Here is a 14,912-nt window from a genome sequence, read left to right as displayed (position 1 = left end):
AAAAAAAATGAATTTCTAGATCTTCATCTTGCACAGGGGCCTTTCTCAAATTAATCTATCTGAGACGGTGCCAGGGGTCAACCATCAGGAGGCTCTTTATGTCCCAGCCACTGCCTTTGCATAATTATCACCCTACCGTTTATAGAATGGCATACTTCTCACCTGTTACAAATTTGCAATGGGGCATGGCTTTGGAGTGTGAAACTTCTGGCTACCAAAGGAGAAGATATCCTTAGACTATCCGTCTTTGCTCTATTTTATGCATTTCTGTTAGGTGTGAAATCTGGAATTGGAAATGGGGTATTTTGAATTTTAGATGTACTGGCAGAATGTGGTAATGGGAATGTCAATTTTCATTTAATTGTCTTCATCCTATTTATCAATTCCAAATTGACATGGTACACATTGTTCTTGAGTAGAGCCCCAGGAGAGCAAAGCAAAGAAGGCATCAGTAAGAAATAACTGAATGGTAAACAGTGTCTTTTTCAACTATTCTGAATTCTCATCTCTAGAACATGTCATTAGATGTGGAGGGGAAAAAACACCCTTGAACGGCCAAAGCAGTAATACACACAGAGACACATATAGAGACACGCAAACACACACACTCGAAGCAGAGTATGTTTAACTAGGTGTGTGACCTTGAGCAAGAAACTTAACCCTGTGCCTCAAGTTCTGTCATCTATAAAAATGAGGATGATAATCGTATCAGCTTACCGTGGTATTAAGAATATTAAATGAGTTAATATCTGTAAATGCTTAGAAGACCAACCGGAACATAATAAACACTGTGTATGTGTGCTTTTTAAGTATTCCTTAAAGGCACAACTAAGCTCATATGAAAGTAAAAATTAAGGAATGGGCACCTGAGTGGCTCAGCTGAGCACCTGCCTTCGGATCAGGTTCCGTTCCTGGAGTTCCAGGATCCAGGGGCATCAGGCTCCCTGCTCAGTGGGGAGTCTGCTTCTCCCTCTTCTCTGCCCATCACCCTACTCTCTGCCCCTCACTCTACTCGTGCTCACTCTCTTTCTCTCTCAAATAAATAAATAATCTTAAAAATATTTTAAAAAGGAAAATCTTTAAGGGCTTTGAGTAAAGAAGGAATTAACAACAAAAATAAGATTTGAAAATAAGGATGCAATGAGTGAGGTGCTTAACTGGAATACAAAGGGTTTTTCTGTTTGTTTGTTTTGTTTTTTAAAGGTTTTGGTTTTAAAGGTGACTCAGGGATAGGAGATTTGGAAGTCGCTGCTCCTCCCCACACCTCAAGAAGAAGTTGGGGGCAGCAGGAATCTGTCTAATGGGAAGCTTGTCTGTTTTGGTCTAGATGCTTTAAAAAAAAAAAAAAGGTATAACAGGAAGCTCTGTAAAAAGGGGCATGCCTCCACTTGGGTTAAGTGTTTCAATTTATATAACCTGCAGAAACACTACGGCGACACAGCCTCAACCAGATGGCATAGGATTCCCCTAGGGCATTATTTGGGAGAATATTTGAGTACAAAATCTAAAATAAGGGAACAAGCATTTCAGAGAACAATCCACCAGGAGAAAATGTTGGCAGATAAGATACAGTAATATTAGACATCACTTCCCACCCCCCAAACATTAGGAAATACACACACACAAATGAGATGCTCTGAAGACTACACAGATTTTTTTTAAAGAATTAATATAACTTTTAGAATCAACAAATACTCACACATTTTAAAAATCAGCTAAATATAAAACTTTTTTGGAAGCCTGAACACCTGGAGTGTTTTCCTGTGCTCCCACCTGAAACTGCTTTCTAATGAAGGGGGAAAAAAAGAGGAATAAACCCAGAAGAACAAAAACAATCAGAGAAGTGATGGATAATAGTAGATAAAATAGTCAGTAGTTTGGGGGCGCCTGGGTGGCACAGCGGTTGGGCGTCTGCCTTCGGCTCAGGGCGTGATCCCGGCCTTATGGGATCGAGCCCCACATCAGGCTCCTCTGCTATGAGCCTGCTTCTTCCTCTCCCACTCCCCCTGCGTGTTCCCTCTCTCGCTGGCTGTCTCTATCTCTGTCAAATAAATAAATAAAATCTTTTAAAAAAAAAATAGTCAGTAGTTTGGAAATTGGAAAGCACAGAGTGACAACTGATTTAATAGCCTGTAAAGAGCTGAGTCTGAAACCTGTAAGAGATGGGCAACAAAACAAGAAGCAGACCAGGAACCTTGGCAGAACACCAGAAAGCCTTAGGAATTAGACTTTTGTGACTCCAAAGTCAAAGGTGCTAGAGGTTGTATTAAAACAAGATAGCTTCAAAGTCTTTAAAGAAGCAGTAGAGATTCCCCGCCTCCCCCTGCCGCCCCCCAGTTCCTTCTTTCACCCTGCAACTATTCTAAGCAAGCTGGCAGAAAACTGGAGGTCTGTTCTCTGGACAAAGTGATGATAGCAGGCTCAGGGACAACGAAAACAGGTGGGTTAAAAGCCAGTCAGCAAACAGCCCAGAAATAAACCCTCACATACATGGTCAAATTCCTATTCAATAGGAAAAAGACAGTCTTTTCAATATAGAGTGCTAAGAAAGCTAGATATCCTTATGTAAAAGACTCAAGTTGTACCCTTACCTTACACCATATAGAGAAAAAAAGAACACCTTAAAATGGATCAAAGATCTAACATAAAGAATTAAAACTATAAAACTCTTAGAAGCAAGCATAGGGGAAAATTTTCATGACACTGGATTTAGCAATGACTTCTTGGATATGACACCAAAAGTACAGGAAATAAAATCAATTGTACTGTATCAAAATTTAAAACTTCTACACATTAAAGGATACAACTGGGACCCCCAGGTGGCTCTGTCAGTTGGTCATCTGCCTTTGTCTCAGGTCATGATCCCAGGGTCCCTGGATCAAGCCACGTGTCAGCATCATATTCCCTCCTTAGTGTAGAGTCTGCTTCTCCCTCTCCCTCTGCACCCCCTCGCCCTGTTCGTGCTCACTTTCTCTCAAATAAATAAATAAATAAAATATTTTTAAAAAATAAAGGATACAACCAAGAGAATGAAAAAGCAATCTATGGAATGGGAAAAAACATCTGCAAATCAAGTATCTCATAAGACGTTAATATCTAGAACACATAAAGAACTCCTATACGTCAACAAAAAGACTAAACACCTAATTAAATAGTGGGCAAAGGACTTGGATTGTATACAAATGGCCACTAACACAAGAAAAGATGTTCAATATCACTAATCTCTGGGGATATACAAATCAAAACCACAATGAGATACCACCTCATACTTATTAGAATGGTCCTATAAAATTAAACATAGAATTGCTATATGATCCAGCAATTCCACTGCTGGGTACATAATGAGAAGAAATGAAAGCAGGATCTTGAAGAGTTATTTGTACATCCCTGTTCAGAGCAGCATTATTCACAATAGCCAAAAGGCAGAAGCCACATAAATACTCATCAATGAATGGATAAACACTGTGGTATATTCATACAAGGGAATATTATTCAGCCTCAAAAAGAAAAGATCCCTTGACATATGCTACACCTGGATGAACCACCCTGAGAACGTTATGCTAAGTGAAATAAGCCAGTCACAAAAAGACAAATAATTCATGATTACACTTATATGAGATACCTACAGTAGTCAAATTCACACAAAGTAGAAGGGTGGTTGCTAGAGGCTGTGGGAAGGGAAAATGGAGAATTATTTTTTAATAGGTATAGAGTTTTAGTTTGCAAGATGAGAAGAGTTCTGGAGACTGTACAACAATGTGAATGTATTTAACACTACTGACTTAAAACTTAAAAATGGTCAAGATGGTAAATTTTATGTTAACTGTATTTTTTTTTAAAGATTTATTTATTTGTTTATTCGACAGAGATAGAGACAGCCAGCGAGAGAGGGAACACAAGCAGGGGGAGTGGGAGAGGAAGAAGCAGGCTCATAGCGGAGGAGCCTGATGTGGGGCTCGACCCCAGAACACCGGGATCACGCCCTGAGCCGAAGGCAGACGCTTAACCGCTGTGCCACCGAGGCACCCCTATGTTAAGTGTATTTTACCACAATAATAAACAAAGAGATAAATACCAAGTCAGCAAACTGAACAACGTGACACTCCCATCTCCTTTCCCTAGCTGAGCTTTCAGAAGAGCTAGCAGCCAAAACTGTATATGCCATAGCAAGAGATTAGATGCAGAATTCCTCTCTGGAAAAACCGAATGATTTCTAAAAGTTCCATCTGCTTCTTTTACAGTCGTGCCAGGCCTTTCTGGATAGCATCTTATTTTTGTTGTTCCCACTTTTTAAAAATTACTTAAAATTTTTTAAGTTATTTTTTTAAGTTTTTATTTAAATTCCAATGAGTTAGTGTAGTATTAGTGATTCGACACTTCCATACAACATCCAGTGCTCATACAAATTTAAACATTACTTTAAACAAACCTATTTTATTTTCTAACACTTCCATTCTTGAGGCTCTTAGAAATACTGACATAGGGTGCCCCCAACAAAACCTAACTGATTCCTACCTATCTGATCACCCAACACTGAAGCCCACCAAAGGAGCTCTACTCATGCATGAACATCTTCCAGTCAGCTGTGTGTCTTACTTGGAAATGTAAGCAGGTTAGCCATCTCCAGACATTTGAGACTGTAAAAATTAGAAGTCAAAAACACAAAGAAAAAGGAACAAAGAAAATAGAGGCAATGAAGTGAGCAAAAGAAAACTTCAAAAATACTTTGATCAATATGCCCAGCAATAACAAATATTCTGTCCAGGAGAGATGAATGATTGATCGAATATATATATAATATATTATTGTATTGTATTATATTGTATTATATATTGTATAATACAATAATATATATAATATAATATATTATACACTATATATTATACATAATATATACAATATGTATATTGTATATATAATATACAATAATATACAATATGTATATATTGTATTATAATACAATAATATATATAATATAATATAATATAATATAATATAATATATATGGCATTTTACTTTATTTTATATTTTTAAGTAGGCTCCGTACCCAATGTGGGGCTTGAACTCATGACCCTGAGGTCAATAGTCACACACTCCACTGACTGAGCCAACCAGGCACCCCTGTCCACGGAAGATTTTAAAAAGACATTCAGAGGGGCACGCGGGTGGTAGAGTCGGCTAAGTGTCTGACTCGGTTTCACCTCAGGTCCTCATCTTAGAGTCTGCTTCAAGACTCTCTCTCCCTTTCCCCCTCCTCCCTGCTCGTGCTCACGCTTGCGCACTCTCTCTCAAATAAATAAATCTTTAAAAAATATATACATTTATATATAATCAATGTAATTATTAATTCTAATAGTTAAATAAATAGTAAGAGAAAGGTAAGAGAAGAAGTGGAGGAAATCTCACAGAAGAGGAAGAAACAATGAGAAGGAAAAAAAGGAGACAAAAGAAAACAGAAAAACAGAGGGAAGAAATACCTCAAATAAATGAGAAAACTTTCCAGATTATTAAGAACTTGAGTTTCCAGCCTAAATGCCCAATACAATACATAGGACTCTATTACAAAAAGCATGCTTTTAAATTTCCAAGAGAAATCACCCCTAATTTAGAATTACAAATCCAGCTAAATGATATGTAAAAAGCAAGCAATGGTAGCATAAACATATTTCCAAGAAATGACATAAAATTTTTTCCTTCCCATGTACTCTGCTCTCAGGAAGCTATACCTGTTTTGGAAGCATGGATGGGCTCCACCACTACCAGGAACAAAAATAGCAGATATTTACTGAGCGCTTACTGCATGCACAGACCTCTTATATGTATTTGCTCCTTTAATGTTTAAAACCACCCTTTCGGGTGACCGCCCATCCTTCATATTGGAAACTCAGGCACAGAAAGAATAAGTAATTTACCAACGTTACACATCCAGTTGTCAGTCAGAATTGGAACCTAGGCAGGTGGGCTCCAGAGCCCATGCTCTCAGACACTATCTATTGTGCCTGCCAAGGGAGTAAACTCCAAAAGAGGAATATGTGGGACGGAGACACACTGAAAGGGGAAGGAAATTTCCAGAAAGATGATAAAGAGAAGTCCCCAAAACACAAGTGAGCCAACAAAACTGATAAAAGAGCAATCTAAGCAAACAAAATACAATTATTAATTTCAGAAAAACAAAAAGCTGTACAACAAAGAAAATGCAATCATAGTTCTGGTTGGCTCATTTGTGAATAATGGTAAGAGTGACAAATCACACAGTAATTCAACAAAGAGATAAATGCCTTGGAAGGATGGGAGGAGGTGAAAACTGTGTGTGCACGTGTCAGCTAAATCCACAGCAGGACTACTGGAAAACAACGAAACGGTACCAGCATTTTACTTAGAAATACAAAAGCAAAAAACAAAAATTTAAATGTTTTTGTCACTCTGCATTCCATTCTTGGATCTCTTGCCCTCCTAAGTTAAAATTCTGCATTCATTATTATGGTTCACCCCTTGTGTCTTAGGTTCAAAACTTTCGACAAATGCATAAGCTCATTAATTCCTAGACTCATAATGAAAGCATTTCATAGCTACACCCAGACAGTGAGCATGGCTGTATTCAAATGAAACTTTATGGAAACTGAATTATCTATGTCACATAATTTTCATATGTTGCAAAGTATTATTTTTATTTTTTCCAAATGTTTAAGAATCATGTTTAAGAATCATTATTAGCTTATGCACCATACAAAAACAGGTGGCAGGCTGGATTTGGCCCAGGAGCTGTAGTTTGCCAATTCCTGTTCTAAAGCAAAAAGATGGATGGAGATATAGTCCAGAAGCTGCAGATGGGAGGTTTCCTTCAATGAGGTTCCAAACAGCTTATATTACCCACAAAAGAAATATTTAGCACATGGACAGCTGCTTCACCCAGAAAGCCAGCTAACAACAATACTGGTCTCTTTAACACTGTTTTGAACCTTATATTTGCTCTCTTTATCACCTCAATCTTGAAGAACCTGAGACAGGAACACTGGAGAGGCCAGGGAAATGAGAAGAGAATCCACGAGCAGAAACAGGAAAAAACCAGTTCACTACTTTTCCCCACTACAGGGAAGTCGGCCCTGTACAGAATGTGACCCAATCTGAGAGGAGGAAGGGCTGGGCATTAAATTGAATGAGGTATTTTAAATTAGAAGAGGCCGGACTTCACAATACCTGAGGCTAACTGGAAAGCCTTACATCTACCCAGATTCACCCACGTGTAAAAAAGAACCATTAACAAACAATATTTAAACCCAATGGTAAGAAAAATAAAGTTGTTCTCTATATTCAAACTACTAAATACTATCTCATTCAATAGGCCAGTTATATAACCAAAGGACCTTTATTCATTATAAGACGCTTATAGATCAGTAAAGAGCTAAGAGAAAATAGAAAAATGGGCAAAGGATACGAATAGGTGTTTTTTTTAAAAAGTTAAATGTGAATAACTTTTAAGGAAATGCAACATAAACCCAGATACATTTCACATTCATCATACAGGAAAACTGCTTAAGTCCAACAATACCAAGTGCGGGTAAGAATGATTAAATGAAAGAAGTCACAGGGCAATGCACCATTTTTAAAGCAATGGTATTACCACTCGATTGTTCAATTTAACCAGACTACCGTAGCCATTCTCTGGCAAGAGTCACCAACCTCAAAAGAGGAGGTACACTTCTGCATTACACCAACTTTTTAAGGATAATCAGGTAGGAAAGCCACGCCCACATTTCAGGAGGTGAAATTTCAATTCTTCTGTGTGACCGCTCCCTACGACTTAAGACTCATAGATACGAGAAATGCTGGAGGATTTCCAAGAACGCCCCGAAACAGACACGACTGAGAGGTTAGAGGAAACGGGAGAACCCAGGGACTTGGTGATCTGGGCCCGTGGGCTTAACTGGAGGGAAGCTGTAGGAATGTGAACGAGTCAGGAAGACCCGTCCCAGCTCGCTTCACCCCGTCCCACAGCCTAGAGGTCAAAGCCGCCAGGCATTTCTGGCACCGGACTGCCGCTCCCGCTCCCTCCCCCTCCGGAGCGCCCCGCGGGCCCGCAGGCCGGGAAGGGTCAGGGGCCCCACGGTTCGAGGGGCGGGCGGTCCGGCCACCGAGGCCTCGCCCTCGAACGACAGCTGCGAGGCAGCCAGGAGGGAGCCGGGAGGAGGAGCCGCGGCCCCGGCCCGCCCCAAAGCCGCGGGGGCAAAACAGAAACCTAGCGCGGAGGAAACGGAACGCAGCCCGGCCCGCGCCGCCCGGCCCTGCCCGCAGCCGAGTCGTTCCGCCGACGGGAGAGAGATGGCCGCCCCCTCCCCCGGCCCCGCCGCGGCCCCAGCCGCCGCGCCGCGCCAACGAGTCGCCACCGCCCACTGGCGGCCCCCCCTCACTTGCCCGCCTGCCCGCCCTCCTGGGACACGGCCCGCTCCACCCCTCGCGGCTGCTCACCGCGCTGAGGCGGATCCCGCTGGGTGGCTGCGCCGCCATCTTGAGCGAGCTACAAAGCCAGGACCGGCCTCGGCCGCAACCCGACTGGCAGGCGGCCGGGAGGACTGTGGAGCCCGCTGGGCCCGCCCACTTCCGGGGCGGGGCACGCGGCCGCCCCACCCGCCCGCTTCCGCCTCAGGCACGGTTGTATTAAAAGTGTGGGGAAAGTAAATTGCCAGGCTGGTTGAAGCCGGGGAGAACTGAGCTCGAAGCGTTGGGCCCTGCAAGGGGAAGGGCGCATGCGTGAGACTGGCGGGCTCTAAAGGGTTGCTCACAGCCTTAGCTAGTTGGAAACTCGAGGGCCTGGGGTTTGAAGTCTGTCCCCATGTGCACTGGGCCCGGGAGAGGTGAACTCGAGGTGCCTGACCTGGCTGGACGTTAATTGCACTAAAAAAAGCCATCCCATACCCAGCTGTGTCAATGTGATTTGAAACCTTGTTGACGAAATGTAGACTTTGTGCATTTTGGGTCTGCCATGGAAGTTATCCTTCAGCCCACTGAAAAGAGTCCTCCTCGGGTGCACATTTATGGAGTCCTTCCGTTCATGCACGACGCTAAGTGTCGACTTTTTTTTTTTTTTTTTTAAGATTTTATGTGTTTATTTGATAGCAAGAGCGTGAGGAGGGGGAATAGCAGGTAGAAAGAGAGGGAGAAGCAGACTCCCCCACTGAGCAGGGATCCCCATGCGGGACTTGATCCTAGGACCGTGGGATCATGACCTGAGCCAAAGGCAGCCGCTTACCTGACTGAGCCACCCAGGCACCCCTCAGTGTCTACCTTGAGCCAGGTATTGGGCTAAGTGAATAGGATATAAAAATGAGTAAGTATAGGGCTGTTCCATACTGCAGGTAAAGAGAGGATGGAAAGGGTTTTTTAAATATCCATTTAGGTTTTTTGTTTTTTCTTTTATCTCTTTGTCCTGATTTTGGGGAAGTTTAAGGACATGACAGGTCTCCAACACTTGTTTTTGTTTTGTTTAATTTTTTTTTAAAGATTTTATTTTTTATTTTTATTTGAAGAGATAGAGACAGCCAGCGAGAGAGGGAACAGAAGCAGGGGGAGTGGGAGAGGAAGAAGCAGGCTCATAGCGGAGGAGCCCGATGTGGGGCTCGATCCCATAACGCCAGGATCACGCCCTGAGCTGAAGACAGACGCTTAACGACTGCGCCACCCAGGCGCCCCTCTTTTTTTTTTTTACTAAAAAAAACCCCCAAAACCCAAAACCCAGTTAACCCATTCCTCCCACCCACTCCCCACCTATTGCGTTTTTTACTGTAACACATTTTCTTTGTAAAAATTCAGATAATATGGAAATATAAAACCTGAGATTTACCCCCAATCTCTTCACCGGAATGTAAACAATATGGTATACCTTAGTCCAAGCTTACTATATACTAAATATTATTTCCAATATAGATGGTCTTTCCCACTTGCCACGGTTCTACTTAGGATTTGTCAACTTTACCATGGTGTGGAAATGATATGCATTCAGTAGAAACTGTACGGGGGGGGGGGGGGGAGGCGCACCTGGGTGGCTCAGTCCGTGAAGCCTCTGCTTTTGCCTCAGGTCATGATCCCAGGGTCCTGGGAGGGAGCCCCACACTGGGCTCCCTGCTCCCTGGGGAGCCTGCTTCTCCCTCTCCCTCTCCCCTTACCGCGCCACCCTCCCACCACTTGTGTTCCCTCTCTCTCTCTCTTTCTCTCTCACACTGCACTCTCACTCTCAAAAAAATAAAATCTTTAAAAAAAACTGTACTTGGAATTTTCAAATTTGCTCTTTTGCTGGTGTGAAAATTAATAACCAGAAACCTCACTAAAGTGGAATTGGAGGTTCCACAGGGTGACCTCTCCTGCCCTACCAATCCCTATCATTTGCCCACCTAACAGGAAGAGACCGATTGACATTACCCGGACTTGGCTTTCCTCCTTGGTACTACTTTACTATCCCTGGGGGAAAGAAAAAAACATTTACACCTTATCTCCCACACCCCTGAAACAGCTCAGCCAAGAAGTCACTATACTTTGAACTCCTAATTTACTCCAGTGGACTTTTTCGTTTATAACAGCCTTCCCAACATACACCTTTCCTCCTTAAAAAAGGGTACCTCCCCTCTTTCCCTGGGCTCGACTATGAGTTTTGCCAGAACTTGTTTGTCCCGGGTTACAATTCTCTTTTTTTCTTGAGTTAGCCCATTTTTACTAGTAAAATAACTGGTGGTTTTTATTTTACTTTAGATTAACACGGGACTAGCAACATCTCATATGATCCTCTCTCAAGCTGCTGGGTAGTAGCAAGCTTTAGTTCCCAATCAGCCATTCTATCAGGAGAATGAACAACCAACATACACTTAGAACCATTGCACCCAAACGAACAATCTGGTTTTCACCTTCAGACAGTATTTAATAAATTACACGAAATATCCAACACTTTCTTATAAAATAGGCTTTGCATTAGATGATTTTGTCCAACTGTGAGCTAACATAATTCTTCTGAGCACATTTAAGGTGATGCTAGGCCAAGCTATGATGTTCAGTATGTTTAGGTGTATGAAATGCATTTTCAACTTGCAATATTTTCAACTTATGATGGGTTTATTGGAAGGTAACTCCATTGTAAGTGGAGGAAGATGTACATGAATGAGAAAATGTTTAGGGGTGCCTGGGTGGCTCAGTAGGTTAAGCGTCTGCCTTCAGCTCAGGTCACGATCTCAGGGTCCTGGGACTGAGCCCCGAATCAGGCTCCCTGCTCATTGGGGAGTCTGCTTCTTCCTCTCGCTCTGTGCTCTCTCACTCTCACTCTTGTTCTCTCTCAAGCAAATAAATAAAATCTTTTAAAAAAATGTTCTGTTGTCACTCTTGCCACTCACCATTGGGCAAATGACATAATGTGAATCACCTAGGTCAGAGTGCTAGTTAATACCACTTGTAATGCCCTGGACTGGATAATTTCTCGGTTTCCTCCAGCATTAAGATTGTTACGTAAAAGGCTTTTTCATCAACTCTTTATTGAGACCCTTCTTTGTGTCTGTCAACGTCAGGGCTCTAAGGATGCAGTGGTGAACAAAACAGAGAAGTTAGGATTTCAAGGCTGTGTTTGTTAAATTGTGGCCCATTTGTGAGTTGTGAAATCGATTCAATGAGTCTCTACGAGAGCTTTGTGAAAAAAATAGAATTTTAATTTAATGGTACAGTGCAACGTCAATCTAGGGCTATATCCAACTTCTTCACTTATTAGCTATGTGCTGTTCAGCAAATTACTTTGATTTTGAGATGAGATTAGCCTGGATTATGGGGATGGTAGCTAGATGCAATCCCAAGTGTCATAAAACAGAGGAAGAGGGAGATGGGGTCACAGAAAGGTTATTTGATCTCTGTAGCAGAGAGAGACTTGAAGATGCTCTGCTGCTGGTTTTGAAAATATAGAAGGGTCCTTGAGCCAAAGAATGCAAAGAATGCAGTTCTAGAAGCTGGAAAAGGCCCGGTGACTCCATCCTAGAGCCCCCAGAGTCTACAGACGAGACACCTTCAGCCCAGTGAAACTGATTTCAGACATCTGGCCTCCAGAACTGGAAGAGAAGAAACTTCTGTCATTTTGAGCCACTAAGTGTGTGGTAATTTGTTAGGACAACAAAAGGCGTAGTCAATATATTCATGTACGAGCAAGTACTTACCCTAAACATACAATTCTTGTCCCTCTCCCCCCTTTTCTCACACAACTGAGCACACTGTGGAATTCTACCTTCTCAAGGCTTACTCATATCAAAAAAAATTTGAGGCAAACATGTACGGGCTAAGCTTACACCAGGTTGGTATAAAAGGGGATTTTACAGGAGAGTAAATATGTCTCACCACACCCCTCTGATGTTTGTATCAGACAAACCCAAGCTTGCATGGAAATTTTTATTTTAAAAAAGTCAAAGCTGACTTGAGGTGATTTTTTTCAAAAGGATTTATTCATTTATTTGAGAGAGAGAGAGAGAGTAAGCACAAGTGGGAGGGGCAATGGGAGAGGGAGGGAGAATCTGAAGCAGACTTCCAGCTGAGCATGGAGTCCGAGGTGGGGTTTGATCTCTGGACCCCCAGATCATGACCTTAGCCAAAACCAAGAGTCAGATGCTTAACCGACTGCACCACCCAGGTGCCCCGACGTGATTTTTTTTTTAATGATAAAAACGATCTTCTTTGGGGAGGACTGTAGACTGAATATTCGTCTCCCCCCAGATTTCATATGTTGAAATCCTAACCCAAACGTATTTGAAGGTGGAGCCTTTGGGAAGTGATTATGTCACATGGTGAAGCTCTCATGAATATTAGTCCCTTTATAATAAAAGAAGCCCTACAGAGCTCCCTCGACTCTTATGCCATGTGAGGACAAGGCAAGAAGAACCAAGAAGGTGCCTTGATCTGGGACTCCCAGCCTCCAGAACTGTGAGAAATAAATGTTTGTTGTTTAAGCTCCCAGCCTACGGTATTTTTGTTCTAGCAGCCCAGATGGACTAAGTCAGGGGAAGAGAAATTTTTTAAAATCCATGCAGGGGTTGGAATATTAGCCACATAAAATAAAACCTCCACCTGATCTAAACCGACACAACATGAAATCTGGTTGCTCTCACAAACTTCGGTTATGCATCTTGAGTTTTCCGTACAACAGTGTATCATGGAGATCTTTCCACGACTACAGAAAGAGCTTCCTCATGTTATTTTGCAGCTTCATAACATCCCCCCCCCTTTTTTTTAAGTATTCTCTATTCCCAGTGTGGGTCTCAAACTCACAACGAGATCGAGAGTCACCTGCTTTACTGACTGAGCCAGCCAGGTACCCCAAGAACATTCCATTTTATTGATGTATTGTAACTTCTTTAGCCAGTCCTTCTGCTGGCAGGAACAAGTTGTCCCTACACTTCTGTTATCACCAACAAGACTATGATGAAGAACGTGTACATAAGTCATTTTACACATATGTATGTATATCAGATAAATTCCTGAAAGTAGAATCCTTGGGTCAAAAGATACAACCGTTCATAGTTTTGATAGAAATTGCCAAATTTCCTCCACAGAGCTCATAGCAATTTATGTTCCTTATAGCAGTGTAGAAGGGATCCTGTTTCCCCTATTACTAATATCTGCTGAAGTGGTCAGTGAATAATGTTTCAGAGCAATTTTAATTTTTTCTTCATATTTAAGTTTGGGCACCTTTTTACCTGTGTTAAAGCCTATTGTTTTTTCATGTGTGTAGAACTCCCCATTCATATCTTTTGCCTATTTTACTATTCTTTTTTATTGTTCTTTGAGTATTAGAGAAATTAGTCCTTGTAATAGGAGTCTCCAATATTTTTCTCGGCTTACCATTTGTCTTTTACTTTGCTTATGATTTTTGTTATGCAGAATTTTTAAAAGATAACTTATATAGTCAAAATTATTGAACTTTCTCTTATGACTTCTGGAATTTATATTCATCTAAGAAAGATCATCTCCATTCTTGGCTTATATAGATATCTTCTCTTGATTTCTTCTAGTATTTTTATGGTTTTTTCATGATTTCAATCTTTGATCTGTTTGGAATTTATTTTGGTGAAAGATGGGAGGTATACATCCAATTTATTTATTTTTTTTTCTGTTGGTTACCCAGTTATCTCTATACCATTTATCAAATAAGCCACCTTTCTTTCCCCTATTGATTAAAGAGTCATTTTTATTATAGACTAAATTCTTCCTCGCATTTGTGTCCATTGAAGGACTTTCTGTTTTGTTCTATTAATCTGCTGTTCATTTCTGCACTGGTACCAATTATTTTAGTGCTATGTTTCAAGATCTACTCAATTTAGTTCTCTTCTTTACTCTTCTTTTTCAGAAAATTTCTGGCTACTTTTGCCTATTTTTTCCATATAAATTTTAGAATGAGTTTTCCTGGTTCAAAGAAAATCTAAGTGTTGCTTCTGGGGGATTGCATTAACTTAGAACTTACAACTTGACGACGTTGGATCTTCCCCCTCAAGACCTCATAAGCCTTTCCTTTCACTCCACGTCTTTTTCTTTCTTTCTTTCTTTCTTTCTTTCTTTCTTTCTTTCTTTCTTTCTTTCTTTCTTTCTTTTTCTTAAAAAGATTTTATTTATTTATTTAACAGAGATAGAGACAGCCAGCGAGAGAGGGAACACAAGCACGGGGAGTGGGAGAGGAAGAAGCAGGCTCATAGCAGAGGAGCCTGATGTGGGGCTCGATCCCACAACGCCGGGATCACGCCCTGAGCCCAAGGCAGACGCTTAACCGCTGTGCCACCCAGGTGCCCCTCCATGTCTTCTTTACTCCTTTGGAAATATTTTCTTCAAGGAGTTCTTATGAAGTTTTTTTCCTGCATATTTTATTATCGTTGTTTTTGTAAGTGGGATTTCATCCATCTCATAACTGG

General features: G+C 41.4%; 1 protein-coding gene across 1 annotated transcript in view; it reads right to left on the bottom strand.

Annotated features, from left to right (window-relative positions):
• The window catches only part of MORC3 (MORC family CW-type zinc finger 3), a 40,215-nt gene extending 31,638 nt beyond the window's left edge, over positions 1 to 8,577 (bottom strand). Inside the window, exon 1 of the mRNA XM_057306624.1 lies at positions 8,467 to 8,577. Coding sequence (XP_057162607.1) covers positions 8,467 to 8,505 — 39 coding nt within the window. The 5' untranslated portion in view covers positions 8,506 to 8,577. The remainder of the gene's footprint in view (positions 1 to 8,466) is intronic.
• Positions 8,578 to 14,912: the final 6,335 nt, after the last annotated feature.

The sequence above is a fragment of the Ursus arctos genome, unplaced genomic scaffold (genome assembly GCF_023065955.2).
Source record: "Ursus arctos isolate Adak ecotype North America unplaced genomic scaffold, UrsArc2.0 scaffold_4, whole genome shotgun sequence".
NCBI classification, from domain to species: domain Eukaryota; kingdom Metazoa; phylum Chordata; class Mammalia; order Carnivora; family Ursidae; genus Ursus; species Ursus arctos.
Note: the sequence above shows the minus strand (reverse complement) of the source record. Positions and strands in the feature narration are given on the sequence as shown.